Source organism: Plecotus auritus (genome assembly GCF_963455305.1).
Source record: "Plecotus auritus genome assembly, chromosome: 15".
NCBI classification, from domain to species: Eukaryota; Metazoa; Chordata; class Mammalia; order Chiroptera; family Vespertilionidae; genus Plecotus; species Plecotus auritus.
This window is the reverse complement of record NC_137781.1, coordinates 4,346,557-4,369,120: the sequence shown is the minus strand read 5'-3', so window position 1 is coordinate 4,369,120 and position 22,564 is coordinate 4,346,557. Positions and strand designations below refer to the sequence as shown.

At 49.6% G+C, this 22,564-nt stretch overlaps 1 protein-coding gene across 8 annotated transcripts in view; it reads left to right on the top strand.

Moving 5' to 3' along the window:
* Positions 1-22,564, top strand: part of TJP1 (tight junction protein 1) — a gene marked incomplete at its 5' end in the record, with an annotated part of 106,526 nt that overhangs the window by 45,314 nt on the left and 38,648 nt on the right. For 7 of the 8 annotated variants that reach the window (XM_080651623.1, XM_080651622.1, XM_080651619.1 and 4 more), the window contains one exon: positions 20,845-20,901. In XM_080651623.1, the coding sequence (XP_080507749.1) occupies positions 20,845-20,901 (57 nt within the window). Of the gene's footprint in view, positions 1-3,060; positions 3,191-20,844; positions 20,902-22,564 lie in introns of those variants that run through there. The other variant, XM_080651624.1, reaches the window with a different exon arrangement.

Genomic DNA, 22,564 nt, shown 5'->3' with positions numbered 1-22,564 from the left:
AGTTAGGGCGGAAGTATTTTTATTAATGCAATTTTTAAATCATAGTATTCTCAAAGTGGAATTTTTTTTTGGCCTCATTTTATTATTTATTAAACCATGGCAAAAGTAAAATATACTAAAACTGTAATCTGATGTATTAGATCTTTGGCAAATGGTTGTCGTCCAGCACTTAAATGATACACAGGAGACTGGATGGAAAGTGACAAGTGAAAAAAACAAGGAGCCCAGCCGGGGTGTCTCAGTGGTTGAGTGTCGACCTGTGAACCAGGAGGTCACGGTTCGATTCCCAGTCTCCCACCAACTACCTTTTAAAATAAAATGTCTCCCACCTTCATAAGAAATAGCGTTTGCTCATAAGGACATGTTAATTACAGTTCTTATAAGAAGAAATAACACTTTGCCTAAAAACAAAGAAAAAATAGCCGTAACCGGTTTGGCTCCGTGGATAGAGCTTCGGCCTGCGGACTGAAGGGTCCCGGGTTCGATTCCGGTCAAGGGCATGTACCTTGGTTGCGGGCCCATCCCCAGGAGGGGAGTGTGCAGAAGGCAGCTGATCGATGTTTCTCTCTCATCGATGTTTCTAACTCTCTATCCCTCTCCCTTCCTCCCTGTAAAAAAATCAATAAAACATATTTTAAAAAAAATAAAAACAAAGAAAAACACACACATGACTTTTTAAAAAAGTGTCTTTAACCATTTCTAGGCAAGGGGGCATAGAGGGTGATAAGGCTTTGCTTTGAAGCATGCCATTTTTCCTGGTTCAGGTAGCTTCGGATTGCAGACTAGATGGTACTTTATATTGAAAATCTTAATCGTCGATGTATGACCTACAGATACTTACTGGTTAAGAGAAGTGTGATCTTTTCGTACTGCTGAATTCGAAAGAGAGAGCCATCCTATAGAACTTGGTGTTTATGCTTGTATCCAGCTCTCGTGTACCTTTCGTGGCTGTATCATGGGTACCGGAAGGATGTTATCATTGAAGGTTACTAAGGATTCCTGGCATGTGTGAGGAGCTTTGCATTTTAGAGAGTGTAGGATAGCCCTCGCCGGTTTGGCCTGCGGACTCAAGGGTCCCAGGTTCGATTCCGGTCAAGGGCATGTACCTTGGTTGCGGGCACATCCCCAGTAGGGAGTGTGCAGGAGGCAGCTGATCGATGTTTCTCATCGATGTTTCTAACTCTCTCTCCCTCTCCCTTCCTCTCTGTAAAAAAATCAATAAAATATATTTTAAAAAAAAGAGAGAGACAGTGTAGGATAACGCTTCTTGCCGGTTCCTTGGTGTTTATCAAGGCCGCCAGCCAGCGCGGTGGGCAGTTTGAGTAATGGCCCAGTAAACCGGATGGTAGACTGCATGTCTTTGCACAGACTGAGCTGGAAGAACTGGGTTTAGAATTGCAAGGCAGCCAGACCCCTCTCCACTCCCGACTTAAGAATTTCATCATTTAAAATAATATATATATATTTTGCCCTGACTGGTTTGGCTCTGTGGATAGATAGAGCGTCGGCCTGCGGACTCAAGGGTCCCAGGTTCGATTCCGGTCAAGGGCACGTACCTTGGTTGCGGGCACATCAGTTGGAGGTGTGCAGGAGGCAGCTGATCGATGTTTCTAACTCTCTATCCCTCTCCCTTCCTCTCTGTAAAAAAAATCAATAAAATATATTAAAAAATATATTTTTTTTTATTGATTTCAGAGAGGAAGGGAGAGGGATAGAGAGAGAAACATCCATGATGACAAAGAATCATAGATCGGCTGCCTCCTGCACACCCACCCTGGGGATCCATCCTGCAGCCCCCGGGGGGTGGGGTGAGGGGCATGTGCCCTAACTGGGAGTCCAACCGTGACCTCCTGGTTCGTAGGTTAACGCTCAACCCCTGAGCCACACCAGCCGGGCAAGAATGCCAGCATTTTTTGATGGCAACATGTATTTTTAAGATCTGGCTCGTTGCACTTGGGAGAAAAAGACTTGGGCTCTCTACCTCGAGGGCCTAATGGGAGTGAACCAGCCTGCTTGCCCGGAATGCCCGTGTGACCTCATTACCGGTTTTACTTAGGTCAGTCGGGTTGTCAAGAATCAGTGTAATTATTTTGACCTGGTTAGGAGCTCATCAGAGATGAGAGCCAGGATGCACTTTACAGAAAGAAAAACACATACACACACAAAAAAACAAAACCACCGCACACCACAGGCATGTTGCCTCCCATGGAGCAGCAGGCCCCGCACACGTGGTGCAGCTGTGAGCACCGTTATTTCCCAGGTTTAAGGAAGGATGCGCAGGTAGGAGGTGCAGGGGCTGTGGCTGTTTTAGGACAAAATGCATAAGTATCTTTAGAAGTTTAAAAAAAAAAAAAGGATTGGGCTCAGGGGCTTGCTGCTTGGGGGGCGATTTCCGCCGGACCCTCCGTAAAAAACAAACAGGAAGACTCTCGCGCCAGCGGAAACCAGGCCTCCAAGTTACTTCGGAAACTGGCCTTTTCCTTCCGCGACGGGGGGGGCGGCCTGCAGCAGGAAGCGGGCCGGGGGCGCCGGCCCCGCCCACAACTACGGCCCCGCCCACCACGCCCCGCCCCATCTAACCACGCCCCCAAACGCGCCCCTGCCTCCCCTCCCAGCGTGGCCCCGCCCCCGCCCAGCTGAGCATGCTCAGTGGGCCGCGCCGCGCCGGCTGGTTTGCGTGGCCGCCCGCAGTTGCCGGCGCCGGCTCAGCTCGCCGACGCCGCGGTGTCTTCCCCGCGCGTTGTTCCAGCGAAGTTGCGCCGAAGCCGGTTTCCGAGGAACCTTTCGGGCGGGCAGCGGGGACGGCAAGGAGGTCCCCGGAGGCTGCGGAGGGACGAGCGGGCGAGGCGGACGTGGCCGGGCAGCCCGAGCTTGGGGAGGCCGCGCGGGCGGCCACACTCGGAGGGAGGGAGGCGCCGGCCGGGCGCGCCCCGTGGAGAGGACCCGGGCGGGGCGGGCCGGACGGGCGGGCGTTCCCCGGACTTTTGTCCGAGTTGAGTCCCCTCCCCGTGGGCCGGGCCTCTCGGGCCTCCCCCCCACCCCCGCCCTCAGCCCCGCTCGCTCCCGGGAGATGTTTATCTGGACTGTGGCGTGAGGAGCCGGCGGGCCGGTGGCGCGGAGTTTCAGGTCCGGGGAGCCTCGCGCGGCGCCGGAGGGAGACAAGATGTCGGCCAGGGCCGCGGCCGCCAAGGTGAGCGAGCGCCTCCCAGGGCCGCTGGGGTCCGTCCCGAGCGCGAGTGCGGCCGCCGCCGGTGTCGGGCCCGCGCCCCGCCTTTCTCCTCCCCGCAGGCGGCGGCCCGGGGGCGACGGCGGGCACACCGGGCGGGGGCGGCGGCGGGCGCGCGGGGCCGCCGTCGGGCAGGTGCATCGCCGCGGGCGTCGGTGCCAGGCTCCGGCTCACGGCGGGCGGGGCGGGGACGCGCAACAGGTCCCGCGCCGGGGAACTGGGCGTCGGGAGCGGGGGGTGCGGGCCTCCTGCGGTGGGACGGAGGTCGGGGTTGACGGGGGAAGGAGGGGGGGGGGTCCCCCGCCAGCGAGCCCGGTAGCCGTGCGTTTGGAGGGATGGGTGGTTCGGTCCCGGCGAAACCGTGCAGTTTCGATCTGATGTCACTGGCGGTGGAATGCGCGCCCCGGCGATAAGGCATTGAGGCTGTAAAACACTCAGATGTGTAGTAGGCAGTCTTTTTTTTCTTTTCTTTTTTTTTATTCTTCCCATCCTGTATTATTTATCGAAGGCAACATTGAAAATTTTTTTTAAAAAAACCACTTTTTAATAGTTTCGTTTGAATTTAAAACTTTCAAAAAAGTTAACACCAAATACCCTCCTACCGAGTGGACAATGAGATGAAACTCTTAAAAGTGAAAACAAAGATCTGTGGGTCTCAGCAAAAAAAAAAGGAAAGGAAAAAAAAAAAGGAATGGTTATCTCTCCCATTGGTTTTTTCCCTGCGTTTTGAAGTCTGCTGTTTTCTGGGTGCCTCGAGACCTTGTTTCGAAGAATCAGTGAGAAATCCTCTCCTTTTGTACATTGTGCTCTCTCCCATCGGAAAGAAGTTACTTGTTCTTCAGGAATACAGAGGTGTGAAGAGTAAAAAGTCTCCCCCTTAGAAGATAAATTCACCACTTGACACAGTTTGGGAGTTCTTGAGCAGTTTGTGGTTTTGGGTATTTGTGTTTTTTTTTTCTTTTTGTTTTTTTTCTATTTGACATGTTTATTCAGAGTATCTGGGAGCCAGGTACATAATAAGGCCTGGAGAGTGGTTACCTTTAGTCCTGAGTAAATTCTTTTAAGAAATGTAGTATTCTTTTTTTAAGAAGACTTTAATCAAAAAAAAGGAAAAAAAAAAGACTTTAATCGGGTTTTTTTGACTTGATAGCGATGAAGAACAACCTAAAGATAAAAAACTTGATCCAATGACTTAAAAAAAAAAAAAAGGGAATTTTTTTTGCTTTGATTTTAAAATAAACACACAGTATGTACCGCTGATGGGGCTTGCTTTCCGGGGAGGAAGGCTTTGCTTCCAGATTACGGAGAATGTCACTTTGTTCCCCGAGTGTGATCTCTCCCGCTGGACAGCCAAGACAGCACACTCTTCAGAGGTTTTCTGGAGGCTGGGGAGAAGTGAAGCTTCCCGCGGGTCGCCCAGGAAGATGGTTCAGAAGGCGTCACACTTTTCCCCCCAAATTTCGGCATTGAGATTTTAGGCCGTAATGAAAAGCATCACAGGTGACATACTGCATTGCAGGGAGTGTGCATTCTTACATTCTTGAGAGTAGAATGTGAGTTGACAGCTTATTTTTGTTTGTTTGTGGGTTTTTTTTGTTTTTTTTTAATCCTCACCCAAGAGTATTTTTCCATTGATTTTTTAGAGAGAGAGGGAAAGACTGGAGAGAAATAGCCATGTGAGAGAAACACATTGATTGGTTGCCTCCTGCACATGCCCTGACCAGGGCCCCGCCTGGGTGCCCTTGACCGGAATCGAACCCAGGACCCTTTGTTCTGCAGGCGGACTAGGGCTGAAAACTTACTTTATTAAATGCTGTATTCTGAAGTGAAATAATACTCAGCCATCTGTTTTCAAGTCACATTTATTTCTTTAAGGGGATTAAAGCGCTTACTAGAAGGTAGGCTCTGTACTCAATCTCTCATATCATACTCTTGTCCCCCCCCCCCCCCCCAGTTTAAAAAGGAAATGAAGACATTAATTTGGCAGCTTGCTTTTTTATTTTTAGCATAATAGTTTGTAGAACTCTAATACCTTTGATTGGATGTTCTTTGTAATGGTTGAATGGTTTTCCGTCCCGGAAACCTGCTATGGATCATCATTGCCTAACTCAGTGGTCGGCAAACTGCGGCTCTCGAGCCACCTGCGGCTCTTTGGCCCCTTGAGTGTGGCTCTTCCACAAAATACCACGGCCTGGGCGAGTCTATTTGGAAGAAGTGGCGTTAGAAGAAGTTTAAGCTTAAAAAATTTGGCTCTCAAAAGAAATTTCAATTGTTGTACTGTTGATATTTGGCTCTGTTGGCTAATGAGTTTGCCAACCACTGGCTTAACTTGTTCCCAGGATTTTGCTATTGTAGTAAGCAGCGTTATATTTTTATATATTTATGTACTTACGTAGTATTACCATATGTCAAATTTTTAAAAAGGTAATTTTTGGGTCAAAGGGTATGTGCACTTAAATTTCTGATAAATACCAGTAATTTTTTCTCCAAAAAGGTTGTACCCAGGAATACATATAATAATCATTGGTAAATTGGCAGCAAGAGGGAAAATTAGAATATATGATTAAAATAACATTGTAGATTATTGGAGAGAGGATGGATTATTCAGTAAATAGTGCTGGGACTGTTGGTTAATTTTTTTTTTCTTTTCATGTAAGTCTGAGTTTTCTTCCTCAGTCCATAGGCGAATAAAAAAAGTGCTTTTTTTTTTGTTTGTTTGTTTTTGTAAAAGAGCAAATAAAGCAAATCATAGAACACTAGAAGAAAGTGTAGGATACTTGTAAAAAATACATACCTGAGTTACAAATGGCTTCTCTGTACTAATATTGACTTTAGAAGTAATAAAGGAAAAGGTTTTGATATGTGTGATACACCCCTGGATTTGTGAACACAATTGCTAGTGTATCTGACTCAGATGTTGAAATGAGGAATTGGAGGGTGGCTCTCGGTCTCACCAAAGCATTGTTAATCATGCAAGGAAACGGTATGAATAATTATTAGAATCATTTCCATTGGTTGAGTCACGGAAGTTGCAGTGGCTTCTGCATTTTCAAGCTGTCACTTTGTGGAGAAGTTATAACACTTAAAATTGTGCTGTTATCTATATGCTTGCTAGATCTTCCCGCTTGCACATTTTCATTATGTCACAGGGACAGCACCTTTTCCCCAGGTTATCTCTAAAAGTGTAGTGTGGTTTGGTATGAAAATTATGTACACCACTTCTCAGGAATCAGTTCCTTGTATCAAGTGAGGCACAGTGGACTTTTCTTAATAGACGAACACTTGAAAGTTAAGAACTGTAGAAGTTAGCCAAGTTAGTGAACCAAACCAATTGAAAATTAGCCTTTTCAGACAGGAATTATGTCCGGAATGGCGGTCACAATGCAGTTCTAATGTTGATACTCACTGATCAATGCGTATTTGTTTCAGATTGCTTTAAAGGTGAACGAAAAAGGCACTGTCCTTTCTGAGGATTCACTTGGTTGTGTAGTAAATTTTCCTGGCCCTGTTCAGTTTATACAGTAATCATTACTCACTAGAAATATTTTGATAGTATTTAAGGCAAAAGGCTTTTAATTTTTTATGTTAGCGTGTTTGGCATTTTAGACATTCCTGGTCGAACTTTAATTTATGTGCTTAGCGGGTAATCCTGCCTCCAGCTGCAACTCTTAGGTTTGTTTTAGGACAGGTCTGCTAGCTACCTTTTTCCTTAAAATCCTCACCCGAGGATATTTTCCCATTGATTTTCAGAGAGAGTGGGAGAGAGAGAGAGAGAGAAAGAGAGAAACATCGATGTCAGAGAAACACGCCCTGACCAAGGCCCTGGGCTGGGGAGGAGCCTGTGACCGAGGTACATGCTCTTGACGGGAATTGAACGCGGGACCCTTCAGTCTGCAGGCCTGCGCTCTGTCCACTGAGCCACATTGGCTAGGGCCCTGTTAGCTACTTTTCAAATCATACTGCCCTTTCTCCCAGGTGGTGTAGTAGCACAAATTATCCTGCACTTTTAGGTCGGTCTCTCTCTCTCTCTCTCTCTCTCTCTCTCTCTCTCTCTCTCTCGCTGATGTTTTCATGTTAGGGGCTTGCAGACTTGTTTCATATTCAAGAAAGGCTCCTGCTGACCAATGATGGCTATCAGCAGGTGATAAGGGGTCAGCCCTCGCCCCCGCAAATACTGAGGCTGAGACCCGGGAGGCTGAGGGCGGTAATGCCACGGACAGAGCGCGGTTTCCTGTTGGCTTTGGAGCAGGGGGTGACAGAAGTTTCACTCCGCTTTTTCAGTCCTGGAAACAATGTGCTGGCTCCGACTTTTACTTGCTCTTTCATCTTTTGTCTATTTAGAGACCAAATGTAAACTCACCACAGTTCTAAGAATAAAACGGAGTGTAAATAAGACAGTCAGATCACTGTGCTGCTGAGGAAGGTGGCTTTACAAAGAATCATTTTGGTGAAAAACTTGGAAATGTAATTCAGTTTTGGGTGTGATCCTACCGTGATAAAAACTCCTTTTCTACTGAAAGACCATGAACCTGGCTGTAAGTTCAAGGGTAGTGCCTGCCACCCATGCCCGGCTCTCGGTCACCCCTCAGTGGGGGTGCTGGTGCACATGGCAGTGGCTGAAGACAAGTTAGTGGGTCGAGCAAAGCTATTTTTTATTACTAGAGTTATTCTTTAAAATCAAATGTTAAATAAGGTGAAAAGATAGTTGCTGTCTAAGAGGGTATTTCTGAAATACTTGACTGGAACTTGCTTTGCATCTCTGAGTTTGAAAGACAATCTTTGAGGGAGAGTTTTAAATGGAATTTAAAATTGGCGTGTGCGTTTCAGAGCGGGATTTTGAGGGTAAGGTAGCAGTAAAAATAGGCCTTGCGCTGTCTCCGACCTGAGTGCCTCCTGATTTATTCATTGCAGAGAAGGGTGGCTTCAGGTTCCTCCTTTATGGGGGAGCCAGGTGCTTTATTTCCACTCCTCCTCAAGCAGTACATTCTTAATCGTGAGCGTGTGTGCCGAGCACATGCGCAGGGAATTTCGTTTTACACCCGAGGAATGGATGACAGTGACTGGCTCTGATCAGCCAGACCCGTGGTCGGCAAACTGCGGCTCGCGAGCCACCTGCGGCTCTTTGGCCCCTTGAGTGTGGCTCTTCCACAAAATACCACGGCCTGGGTGAGTCTATTTTGAAGAAGTGGTGTTAGAAGAAGTTTAAGTTTAAAAAATTTGGCTCAAAAGAAATTTCAGTCGTTGTCCTGTTGATATTTGGCTCTGTTGACTAATGAGTTTGCCGACCACTGAGCTAGACCACAGAGGCACTGCTTGAAGGCATCTGAAAACCGCCCGGCCGGTTGCTCAGTGGATAGAGCTTTGGCCCTGAGGGTCTCCCGATTCCCGGTCAAGGGCAACTACTGGGTTGCAGGTTTTGGTCCCCCAGGCCCTGTGTGGGAAGCAACCAACCCATGTGTCTCTCTCACATCCATGTCCCTCCCTCCCTCCTTCCCTCCCTCCCCCCTCCCCCCTCCCTCCCTCCCTCCCTCTCTCTAAAAACCCATGGGAAAAAGTAAAAAATATTCTCAGGTGAGAAAAAAACACCCCCCAAAACCAGAAAACCAATGTTGCCAGAATTTATACCCTAAAACACCATTTGCGATTGAAGAACAAGGCCCTGACCATTGTGCGTGTAGAGTTAGCTACTGAATCTCAGATGGCCCTTAACTTATGGTTAGCTCTCTTAACGTAGGACGTGGTTATCAAACCTAGGAGGGCGTCCGTAATGACTGACTTTTTTGCTTAGGTCACCAAACGTTAGCTGAGCACACTTGGTTTGGGATCCCTGTTCTTTAGAAGCTTATGGTTTCCAACTGTATACTGTAATCATCGGTTGTGAAATGCATAACTCATTTTTAAAATCCAAAGAATACACATTGCTGACTCATGAAAAAGTAAGTGTGAGCACAATTGTGGTCATCTTATAATAACACAGCATTCTGGTGTACTTTTTTGGTGGGGGAAAGTGATGGAATTATATCTAAACCCCAGGCTTGCTGAAACAGTTGATTTTTTGCATTCTTTGTTTATTTTTTTTAAAAGCTTTAATTAAATCTGGATACATTCATGCATTTAGTAAAAGTATTTCCCTAGGGGAAAAGGTTAAGAACTAGAAAGTAATTCGAATTTACTTACTTATGACTCCTTGACTGTATGTACTGCTGTGGAAAACGCACCGTATGCTGCTGGCTGTACTGCTTATTAAGGGTCGGACGCGCTGTGAAATACGTAACAGTGGATTGTTTTGAACAGATACTGCGAACCTGGCATGTCCCTCCCAGGCACCGTTTCAGATGGGAGACAGCCGTGCGCAGAGCATTGTCGGCACGCAGGCAGTGTTTTCATGGTGCGGGCAGATAGCGACAAGTGAGATGCTGTGCGTGATGGTGACCGCTAGAGTCCCTAGCGTGCTTTCTGGGGGGCCCATTTTGTGGCTTTCCTTTATAATTTCACCACTTAATCGTGGGTGCCATGCACACTGCAGTTTTGCCTGTGAACTTGGCGCAGTCTGTTGTGTGTGGCTGCTGCTGCTCAGCATTGTGTCAGATGATGGATGTTGTGGGTACCGGTAGTTCATTAGTTTTCATTGTATTCACGTATGACACTCCTAGCAACCCATTGTGTGAGGGCTCGCTGCCACATTGGCTGGGAAAAGGGCTTTGAATTAGACTTGGGCGGTTTCTTGGAGAAAAATAGTGTATACCTCCGTCAGGGGCAAGAGGTAGGTGAGTGTGCTTACTAGTCACCGGAGTGCCACACCACGGGAGCGAGAGCCAGCTGCTTTCGGTGTTCACCTTCAAAGCCAGGGTCAGCCCAGCCGAGGTGGCTCAGTTGCGCTTCCACCTCTGCACCAGGAGGTCACGGATCGATTCCCCATCAGGACACATGCCGGTTGTGGACTCGATTTCCAGTGTGAGGTGTGGAGGAGGCAGCTGATCAATGACTCTGGCGCATCATTGATGTTTCTCTCTCTCTCTCTCTCTCTCTCCTTCTCCCTCTCTGAAATCAATAAAAATATATTGAAAAAATAAAAAGAAGCTAGTTTTAGTTTCGAGGGCATTTTATGGCTACGGTCTTAAAATCCATCATCTTAAAGTACATTTTTATAGATATCCATTTATTTGACTGATCAGACCAGTAAAAGCCAGAATCAGGCAAAATACGTGTTTTGGACAGAAACAACTAAAAACAAGTTACTTTTCAGAGCATGCTTGTAGGGGATTTGCCCACGTGGCACCTAGAGGCACTGGAAGATTTACTTCCTGGTGGATTTTGTCTTTCCCAGTGATAAGTGTTGGAAGAGTGAAACAAACAGACATATCCCAGCTCCGTTTGGAGGCTGCGGTGCCTCTGCAGTCAGCAGGCAGGGCCATGGCAAGGAGATTTGCCTTCTGGTTGTGAATTTGAGGGTGTGTGTCGCTGAGAAAGGCCGGCCCGTAGTACTGAACACCGACTCGGTGACAAGCGCTAAGCTGAGTGTTTTGTGTGCACATTTCACGTCCTCTTACCGCTGGTAGGTCCTGTTTCTGTTGATGGGTGACGGCTCAGGTGGCTAATCGCACCCCTGCGTGTACGCTTTATGATTCCTACGTGCAGATGCTAGAGGTTCTCGCTCTGGCGGAGTGTCTGGAGCCGCCTGGGATGGCGTTGGGTGAGTCTCATGAGTCATGAGGCCGGGAGAGAGTGTGGGGTCAGAGAGCGCGGCTGGGCTGAGGGAAGTGGCTGTTGCCCAACCAGGCCAGCTCTTCCAGTTTCTTAACGCAGGTGGTGAACCCACATGTTTGTGTAACTCACCCACGTAGGTGCTGCCAGCTGATGGCGTTCTCTTCTCTCTCCACTTGGAAATGCATTACCCGAGTAAAAATTACTATATAGTAACCCCACGGAAACCATCCAGATCAGAGACTGGACTAGTGCCAGTTGCTCAGACGCCCCACCCACTGCTTGCCTCTTCCTGTGACGTCACCCTATGAAATGTAAGGTCGCACTGTCCCGACCACAAGCTCCATATGTGGTGGCCTTCCTGTTCACACCTTCCTCCCCCAAGGCAGCCACTGTGCTCACCTCGCTTTACGATTCAGGTGTGGTTGCAGATGCATCCATTCATCTTCACTGCAGTCCAGGATTCTGTTGTATGACTACACCGTGACTGACAGACAGCTGTCCAGGATTCTGTTGTATGACTACACAATGACTGACAGACAGCTGTCTAGGATTCTGTTGTATGACTACACCATGACTGACAGACAGCTGTCCAGGATTCTGTTGTATGACTAGACCATGACTGACAGACAGCTGTCCAGGACTCTGTTGTGTGACTACACCATGACTGACTGACAGCTGTCCAGGATTCTGTTGTGTGACTACACCATGACTGACAGACAGCTGTCCAGGATTCTGTTGTATGACTACACAATGACTGACAGACAGCTGTCCAGGATTCTGTTGTATGACTAGACCATGATTGATGGACATCTGTCCAGGATTCTATTGTATGACTAGACTATGATTGACAGACGGCTGTCCAGGATTCTGTTGTGTGACTAGACCACGATTGACAGACAGCTGTCCAGGATTCTGTTGTGTGACTAGACCATGATTGACAGACAGCTGTCCAGGATTCTGTTGTGTGACTAGACCACGATTGACAGACAGCTGTCCAGGATTCTGTTGTGTGACTAGACCATGATTGATGGACATCTGTCCAGGATTCTATTGTATGACTGCACCATGACTGACAGACAGCTGTCCAGGATTCTGTTGTGTGACTAGACCATGATTGACAGACAGCTGTCCAGGATTCTGTTGTGTGACTAGACCACGATTGACAGACAGCTGTCCAGGATTCTGTTGTGTGACTAGACCATGATTGATGGACATCTGTCCAGGATTCTATTGTATGACTGCACCATGACTGACAGACAGCTGTCCAGGATTCTGTTGTATGACTAGACCATGATCGACAGAGAGCTGTCCAGGATTCTGTTGTGTGACTAGTCACTAGACCATGACTGACAGACATCTGTCCAGGATTCTATTGTATGACTAGACCACGATTGACAGACAGCTGTCCAGGATTCTGTTGTGTGACTAGACCACGATTGACAGACAGCTGTCCAGGATTCTGTTGTGTGACTAGACCATGATTGATGGACATCTGGTTATCTCCTGATTTTGGCTGCTAAGAATCATGCTTCCATGAACACGTGACTGTGTCTCTTGGTGAACATTGCACATATTTATGCACGTAGGCACTGCCACTGGATTATTCAGTGTCTTCAGTTTTAGGAGGTGACGTCTTTTCCAAAGCGGTTGTACCACTCACACTCTGCTTCTCCGTGGCTGGGAGTTTCTGTGCTCTGCGTGTCCAGCACGCTTGGTGCCAGGTCCTTTAAGGTGAGCCCTTCCAGTGGGTCTTTAGTGTCATCTCAGTGTAGTTTTCATCGACGTTTGTCTGACTAGATGAGCAACTTAAGAAAAATTTATTTCAGAAAGGAAGCTAGAGTGAGAGAGAGAGAAACATCATTGATGAGGGAGAATCGTAGATCTGCCTCCTGCACGGCCCCACTGGGGATGGAGCCCACAACCCAGGCGTGTGCCCTGACCTGGAATTGAACCGTGACCTCCTGGCTCATAGGTCAGTGCTCAACCACTGAGCCACACCGGCCAGACAATGAACACCTTTTTATGTTTATGGCCTGATCAAGTCTTTTGTCCACTTTTATTTAGGATTATCTTTTCTTGATTTGTCTCATTTTTGGGGGTTCAAAACTAGATTTATGTACTGTAGATACAGTTTTCAACCTGGTAGTAACATCTTAATGGTGTTTTCATGACCGGAAGTTCTTAATTTGAATGTGGCCCGAGAAAGGCCAGCCAGGGAGGCGTTTCCAGAGGGCGACCTGTCAGCAGGCGTGATCTTGCAGAGAGGACTCGGGTACAGTCACCCTAAGTCTTTATGGCTTTATGGCTCCGGGCTCTGGACTCTGAGTCCTGGGTCTGCCACTAAGGAAGGAGCTGATTGCTTATCGGTGAAATGCGGCGGCTGTAATACCAGCATCCGCCCAGGGTGACTGTGGGCTCCCTCAGCACAGGGCCGCACACCGGAAGCCCCGAGGTCAGTTTGAAACGTCTGAGTGAAGCCCATCTTGTGCCAGAGAAGAGGCACGTAGGAATCATGTCTGTGCGTGCACTTGTATCGACACTTAATGTGTGTGTGTGTTTATATTTTTGATACTGGACAAATGTCAGCCTGAAGGTTAGGAGTCCCAAAAAATGACCCTTGAGCTCCCGAGATCCTTTTTAAAAATTGCGCTCACATGGAAGAAGAGATGCAGGCTTTAGTCGGATGGATTTGGGGATGGAGATGACGGACTTCCCAAACCAGTGCCCCTGGCTCAGCTGGGAGGTGTCCGGCGGGTGGCTGAGTGACAGCACATTCTGCTCAGTTTTTACTCCTGAGACCTCGTCTCTTCCCACTGTTCCATCTGTACTTTTTACATTTACACTCCTTCCCCAGCACACATACATACACTGTCATCTGTTATAATCTCTGTTCCTGTGCTGTGATAGCCTCCTGAGCAGTATCATGCCCCCCCCTTACAATCTGTTTTTCTAAAAGGATCTTTTCAAAATCTCAGTTTCTTTAGTAGCGCCCCCCCCCCCCCCCCGCCCCGTGCTCCAGGGCACACGTTCGTTCTACAACTCGAAGGCTTCTTACTGCCTCCAGGAGTGCAAGACCACACTCCACCCGATGGTCACTAGGCTCCCACGGGATCGCCTGGCCCTGCCTCCACCGCTGGCCTCACCTGCATCTTTCTCCTTCGTGCTCGCTGATCTCAAACTGCCGGCCCCCTCGGTCCTCCGGGTGTGCGAACCCTGCCAGGTTCCTCTGGAGTCCACTCGTGGCACTGCTTTCCTTTCTTTGTGTGTATAGACGCCTGTGATTACTTTCTAATCGTGGAATTGTTTTGGTCCTCTAGTTCTCCCACTAGACTGTGTGCCCCATGAGATCAAAGGTCATGCTGATTGTGTGACAGTGTCTGGCACGTACCACTCTCACATGCTGTGGGAGCGAGTGAGAGAGCGTGCTCCTGCCCTAGGGCTCTGGCATGAGCTGTTTTCTCTACCTGGAAAGTCTCCCACCCCCACCCTCCGTCACCCCCACCCTCCGTCACCCCCACCCCCCGTCACCCCCACCCCTCCGTCACCCCCACCCCTCCGTCACCCCCACCCTCCGTCACCCCCACCCCTCCGTCACCCCCACCCTCCGTCACCCCCACCCTCCATCACCCCCACCCCCCGTCACCCCCACCCCTCCGTCACCCCCACCCTCCATCACCCCCACCCCTCCGTCACCCCCACCCTCCGTCACCCCCACCCTCCGTCACCCCCATCCTCCATCACCCCCACCCCCCGTCACCCCCACCCCTCCGTCACCCCCACCCTCCATCACCCCCACCCCTCCGTCACCCCCACCCTCCGTCACCCCCACCCCCCGTCACCCCCACCCCTCCGTCACCCCCACCCTCCATCACCCCCACCCCTCCGTCACCCCCACCCTCCGTCACCCCCACCCCTCCGTCACCCCCATCCTCCATCACCCCCACCCCTCCGTCACCCCCACTCCTCTGTCACCCCCACTCCTCTGTCACCCCCACCCCTCTGTCACCCCCACCCCTCCGTCACCCCGCACCTGTCCAGTTCCTTTCCTCTGGAACCTTGCCCTGAACCAGAAAGGGGGCTAGCGCTCTGCCTTAGCTCCCCTTACTCCCCCTAGAGACTTACGACAGCTTGTACCACTGACTTCTGGCTGTTGGCTTTGCCTGTACCCTCCCTGGCTTCTCCTCAGGTGGTTCAGTTCTTCCTCTTTTCTTCTAAAACATTTGTGGTCCCCAGGTCATCTTGGTCCTAGGTAACTGGATCTCTTCTCTCGGGTTTAATACTACTTCGCTGATTACTCCTGAGCCCTTATCTCCTCCACATCTCAGTCTTGACCTTCACACGAACTGCCCACTGTCCCTATCTCTGTGCCGATCGTCCACAGAACCTTAAATTGAGGGTTTTAAACTAGTACTTACAATACTCCTCCTGCTTTTTCACTCTGTCACCTAACACAGAAACCTGTCATCCTTGACTCCTCCCCCTTAGCTTTCTGATTGGTCTCCCTCCCTCAGATCCACCTCCCACACGCAGCCTTCAGGAAGAGTTCCACTGCCCTTCCCCTTCGATTGCCTAAAGCGCCCTCGTGTTTCCCCTTGAGCTTACGATGGTGGCATTAGAGACCTGTTGCGATGGTGCGTGCAGCTTCTCTCTTCACTCCACACATTGTACTTTCCGGCCATATCAAAGCCGGCTTCACGTGCAGCTTCATCACAGCATCAGAAGCCTTGCTGACATGCCGTTTCTGCCCCCGAAACAACTCCCCCTTTTCCTGGCCATCCTTCTAGCTCGAGCCCAAGTGCTTTCTCGGGGACCCGGTCTGTCTCATAGCAGGCAGGGTCCTCGCCATCCTCCGTGGTCACCTCTCGTTTACACCGTTTATGTGGTGTGGCCAGCCTTCCCCTGGAGCCCTAGGGAGGAGGAGGGGCCTCATTTGCCTGCACAGCACTGAGTATATTGGTCAGTGTTTGTCGAATGAGTGAATGAACCTCTTACTAAGTAGCCACAGGGTGGTGACATTTAACTGGCTGCCTGTGCCCGTGTGCGTAGACTGTTAGGGAGGGATATTTCTTTATCTGGAGAGCACTTGCTGTATTTATTACTTTGCACTTGGCCGTCTTCCAGGGACAGGTCCGCCTGTGTCTTCAGTTCTGTCCTCCGGCCTTTTCCCCTTTGCTTTATTGTCACCCCGGAGGACGTGAACCTGCCTAGACTCGGGATCTGCAGTTTTGGCCGGAAGCCCTTCAGAGGTGGTGATCTGAGCGGTGTCTTTGCCAGCTGGAGCAGAACAAAGAACCCAAACAAACTCTTGGTGGATTCTGAAATGCAGCTTTTTGCTTCTTCAGAAATTGCCATTCTAGTCGGCGATGCTGACTTAGGGGTGTGCGGAGAGTTCAGAGCCAGCAGCCGCGCAATGCCGTGTCCCTGCCGGAGTGCGGCATCGAATCTGAACTTGCAGTCTGTTTGGAACTGGAATTACAGTCTCATGGCATTGGGGGCCAGGGAGGACTTTTTACGTGAGCAAATCTCCTCCAGTCCCCTAACTTTGGGAGGACAGCTAAGGTCACCCCTCTCGGTAACAGCAGATTTGGGCTCTGACCTCGCTGTTTCTGCTCCAGTTCGTTTGCTGTTTAACAGCATTGTTTCGGTTCCCGAGGAGTGACAGTGCTGGGATCGTGCAGTAGGAGCAGCACCTTGTCCATGGTTTCCCACAAACCCAAATGCTTTGGGAATGAGACTAGATAATCAGAAGGTCTTTGTCCAGGTTACACAATGCTGCTTTCTGCTTTATTTTTATTTAAATCTATTTTTATTGATTTCAGAAAGGAAGGGAGAGGGAGAGAGAGATAGAAACATCAGCGATGAGAGAGAAGCACTGGTCAGCTGCCTCCTGCAGCCCCACGCTGGGGATGGAGCCCGAAACCTGGGCATGGGTCCTGACCGGGAATCAAACCGTGACCTCCTGGGTTACAGGCCGACACTCAACCCCTGAGCCACGCCGCCGGGCTTTTTTTTTTAAATAAGAAAAATGACAAGCCCGTTTGCAATCAGGATGTTGGGTTTTAGAGATCGTGTGTTTGACCAGGTAACAGGTGGGCCGGGTGGAGCACGGCCAGAGGGCTCCTAGTGAAGGCGGGCCGGAGGGCTCCTCCCGCCTCCCCCTCCATTCCTGCCCCTGGGCCACTTGCTGCTCACACGGTCTCCAGAGGAAGCCCGCCCGCCCGCTCCTGCCTTATGGAGCGCTCACGAGGAGTGCTGGTGCGTTCCCAGTGCCGACGTTTCACAGGATGTGAGCCTTCGGAGTCTGAACGACTCACTGCAGGCCCCTGCCCCCCTGGCCCCCTGCCCCTCCGCAGGTGATAGGGTTGTTTTTCACCGTAGCGGAGTGGAAAGAATTCTGCGCTGGGGAACCAGGGGCCTGGCAGCCAGGCTTTCGTTCTGTTGTACCTCATTTGCACACCCCAAGTCTGTGTCTTCATCGATCTGCTCCCCTCGGTGCATTGGGAACTCTGTGGGGTCTGCCTGGTCACACAGCAGCCCGGGGGGAATGGTGCTGCTTTTGCCACTGAAGGAGCCCAGGGGCTGGAGAGAAGAGGTGACAGGGTTCACTGACTGAACTGGGAGTGCAACTCTCTCTCTCTTTCTCCCTCTCTCTCTGTTTTATGTGATAGGATTGCAAGGCATAACTCACATATTTTGGATTAAATTGGTTTAGTGTGCTTGCTGCTCAAGAGCTAACAGCTACCTACCCTTTCTGCTGTTTCACTGTTGCTTTGTGCAGAGGCCTCCCGTCTGGTAAGTCATGCTGACAAGGCTCCGCTTGGCTTTCCTGGAGAAGCGCGGTATCTATGTATATAAAAGCCTAAGGGACCGGAACACCCGGTCGCTATGACGCGCACTGACCACCAGGGGGCAGATGCTCAGTGCAGGAGCTGCCCCCTGGTGGTCATTGTGCTCCCACAGCCAACCTCCCATGGCCGGCCAACCTTCCCTGGTCCCTCCCACGGCCAGCCAATCTCCCGCGGTCCCTCCCCCTGGCCGGCAGGCCCCAGTCGGCCCTGATTGCTGGCCAGGCCTATGGACCCCACCTGTGCACAAATGTTGTGCACCGGGCCTCTAGTTATATTATCACCCTTCTCAGGGAAGCCATTGAGCTAGTTGAGAGGTGTACTTTTCTAATCCCTCCAGAGAAGAAACATACTTGGATTGGAATGCTGAGAATTGTTTTAGTATTTTTATTTCCCCCCTTATCTTACACAAATAAAATAACTTCAGTTTCTCTTACCGAATGCTTCTTGATATAAATCCCTTAGTAACAGTAAAATAAATACCTTTCATAGTTAACAATGAAACAAAATAATCTTCTTAAATATTATTTGGTTTTCCTCAAAGCTAAGTGAAAAACAGATATTTGAAGTTTCAAATGGGATTTGGTAAATGTGGTTTCAGAGACTTTGGGAATGGAGGAAGGAAAGGTGAAAACTCAAATAATCCCATAATCCCTTCACCGGAAGATGAGCGATGTCAGCATTGTGTCTGTCCTGCAGCCTCTCCTCCTCCTCCTGTTTAAACAGACGAGGCTGACAGTGGATAAGCTGCTTCGTAGAGGAAACAGTGAATGCATTTCCCATTGGATTAACCTTCTCTCACAAGATGGAAAACTGTGGTCATCACAGCCACACGGAGGACGGTAAACCCTTTCGTACCAGAGACCTTGTCCCGGCGTTTGCTCTTACCAGGTCCCTGTCAGTTGGCACGATGGGGAAGGGATGAGGAGGCAGGGACGCCATGCCACTGGGAGAGGAGGGGCCGGCAGGAGCCGAGCTCGAGCTACCCAGGCACTTCTCATTTCTGTACATCAGCTAGGGTGAGGCAGCCTGGAAATTACTGCACTGTCTTGATCATGTATATTTTAGTGGAACTCTCTTTAAAAAATACATTTTTACTGATTTCAGAGAGGAAGGGAGAGGGGGAGAGAAGAGAAACATCAATGATGAGGAGAATCATTGCTCAGCTGCCTCCTGCACGGCCCCTACTGGGGACTGAGCCCACAACCTGGACATATGCCCTTGACCGGAATCGAACCTGGGACCCTTGAGTCCGCAGGCCGACGCTCTATCCACTGAGCCACACCGGTTAGGGCTTGAGTAGAATTTTTAATGCTTAGCAGAATTACTGATACCATCATTGCTTCACATTGGCGGAGGAATTTTCTTTTAGTACATTAAATCCTGGTCAGTTTTCGTTAAAACCACAAAATAGATTTGTTTCCAGCAGAGGTCTCATTAAAGGGAGGTTTGGCTGCACTCGATGGGAAGATTGAAACAAAACGCTGGGAAGGCTGGCAGTTTTATCTGTGGGAGCGAACAGAGAGCCTTTCTCTGCCTCATTCATCCGGCAGGAAGGCGAATCGAGCTGCTGTGAACTTAGGGAAGCAGGCTTCCTACGGATTCATTTTCTAAAGCAGCGTCAGGCTTCCATCCACGTTGCTGTGGGGAAGGAGAAATGGGCCCCGGGCACCTCGCTGGGCCTCTCCGCTCGATGGGCATCTGCTGTGATGTTAGTGGTGGTAGCGGTGGTAGCGATGTTAGTGTTAGTGGTGTTAGTGGTGTTAGTGGTGGTAGTGATGTTGATGACAGCGGTGCAGCAAATGGAAACAGACTCACATGTGACACAGGCAGGCACAGCAGAGGTAAGGAGTGACACTCTGAGAATGCCATGCTCAGCATTCTCCCTCCCACCCCCTCGGTTAACTCTGCAGAGGCTTGAAAAAAACTCATTTATAGCCCTCGCTGGTGTGGCTCAGTGGGTAGAGCGTCGGCCTGAGGATTGAAGGGCCCCGGGTTCGATTCTGATCGAGGGCTCACACCTCATTTGCAGTCTCCCATTCCCAGCCTGTGCAGGAGGCAACCGATGGATGTGTCTCTCACATTGATGTTTCTCTCTTTCCCTTTCCCTTCCACTCTCTAAAAATGAATGGGAAAATATGCTCGGGTGAGGATTGACAGAAAAACCACCAAGGTTTATTTACCGATGTATTCTATTCAGGAACCCTAGTCTCTAAAGTGGTCGCAGTAAAAGACGGAATCACTTTAAGCTTCCAAGAGCCATTAGCCCAGTTTATAGGACATTTATTTTGAATTCTCAGTGCTCTCCGGTGGATGGTGACGCATTCCCCTCCCTCGTAAGCGTCCTTTGTAGTAGATGGCCCTCCGTGCGCAGTGGTTTGAGTAGTGCCTTCCTGGGCGCGTGCCTCGCCTGGTTTTATGATGGTTCTTGGGGAGGTGTTCGTGGAGCTTTCCTTCATTGTGTGGGTGGGTGTGGGTGTGTGTGCGCGGTGGCAGCCCAGAAAAGCCGCTTTTTTTCCGTGGAAACAAAGCCCAGAAGACACATCTGTTGCAAAATCTTAACTAGGCGGGCGGAGTGTTCACGGTGCAGTAAAGCAAGCAGGGAGCAACCTGTCAGATGTCCCATCTCATCTCCCGCAGCCTGAGTCCTGGTCACCCTGGAGGCCGGAGGTGTCTGACTCCTCCTCCTCTTCGCGTAGCCTACGGAATGCTTCAGACTGTCGCATGTGTCAGTAGATACATTACAACAGTCCGTCCCAGCTTTGATTCTTCCCTGCCTCATGTTAAGTAGAAAGTTGCAGCGTGAGCTGGATCTGGCAAGAAAAGGAACGGAGACCGGCCTCTGTCCAAATTAAGTTAAGAACACAGGAAGTGCCTGTGAGTGGTTTCCTGTCCCTTCCAACAAAAGCAAGCAGAAAAACCTCCCGTCGTCATGCAGCTCTTTTCGGAGTTGCTGGTATTAACAGTATGACTTCCAACGTGCTAACCGGTTCGCTGGGTGTTCTCGCTCCCTTTGTGGAAGACGTTTTCTTAAAGACAAATGCCTCGTTTTTCTTTTCTCCCCAGAGCACAGCCATGGAGGAAGCGGCGATCTGGGAACAGCACACGGTGACGCTTCACAGGGTGAGTTTCTGCTGCCGTGAGCCTCCGTGTGCAGCTCAGGATATCGGCAGCTGCGGGACACAATGGGGGAGAGCAGATGTCAGGAAGCCCGAAGAAAGGGGCACGCTTTCCTGTGCCCTGTTTAAGATTAGAATCGCAGTAAACGCTCCACCAAGGTCAGCACCGACCCCGGCTGCTTTCCAAACATCCTCTCCGTGGGCATTTGTATGTTTGCCGTTTCACTCCTGACGGAAGAAATCACTGACTTGGTCAGTTTGGAGGGATCAGATAAAAGACGCTGTGCCCTGTATACATGGTGAACTGCTGCAACATTGCCGAGGACGGATGCATGTGTTGTAGGCTTGGGGTTTTACATGAACCAGGTCGTGTGGGCAGTAAAACCTTAAAGGATGCTTGTGGATTTGAAACACGTAGACCCCAAGCCATCGCTTAAGCGGTTGCAGATGGGCCCAGAGCAAGCAGCGGGAAGCGGGGTCAGAGTAAGAGTAAGAGCTTGTCTGCCCTGCACGTGCATCCTACGCTGCCTCTTCCCCTTTAGAAATGGGCAAGCGGTCCCTTCCCTTCCAAAGTTGTGGTCTCCACAGGTGGTGTTTTTTTTAACTTATTGACACGAGAGAGAGAGAGAGAGAGAGAGAGAGAGAGAGAGAGAGAGAGAGAGAAACGTTGATTTGTTGTTGCACTTACTTATGCATGCATCGGTTGCTTCTTGTATGCGCACTGACCGGGGATCAAACCTGCAGCCTTGGTGTATTGGGACGATGCTCTAACCTCCTGAGCTACCCGGCCCGGGTCCACAGGTTTAAATTGGGCTAATGGCACCTATTTATGCTGGACATGAAGTAAGTCTCTCCCATGACCCCCCTGAGGAGAGTGACTGTCACCCTGCCCTGTAGAGAGCGAACAGGAGGAGATTAGAGAGCATACTTGGCACTCAGCAGCCGTGTCCTCACTGGGAAAGTGGGCGGGAAAGCATGTTCTGAACTCAGCCCTGGTTATCTCAGGATGTTTGATCTGCACATGATAGATAACGGGTGAATTAATTATTAAAAACAGCCATTTCCGGTAAGATGTAGTGGATTTTTCTTATGCCTCCCTAAAGGATGATAAAAGAAATCACTAAATAATACTAACGTTAACTGTTAATTTATAAGGCTAAAGTATGGCTTCTGTTTGTTTGAAATGTACTGATAGGTAAAATAGTTCACCCAGATTAAACATATAAAATAACTTCATACCTTAAAATTATTTAATTAGCTGGTACTATTTTATCGCATTACATTTATTTTCTGAATGCCTTTATTGTTTTCATTGGTGTGACTGACATACAGTAAAATTCAACTGTACAGCTTAAACAGTCCCGCATTTGGCAAATACACGTAGTCGTGTAACCACCCCTACCGTAAAACACAGAGCAGCCCCTTTATCGTCAGCTCCGCCCCTCGCCCAGCACATAGCAACCGCTGGTGCGTCCTGTTCTCACACAGAAATGTCTACCTCTTCCAGAACGCCGTGGCAGCGAGCTCACACTGTGTACATGCAGCCTTTGAGGCTGGTTTCTTCTGACGGATTTGAGATTCCCTGTATCAGTAATTCTTCGTTTTATTTTCTTTCGTTGTTAGTTTCTTCTTACTGCCCGGTCATATCCCCGCATGTGAAGGTGGAG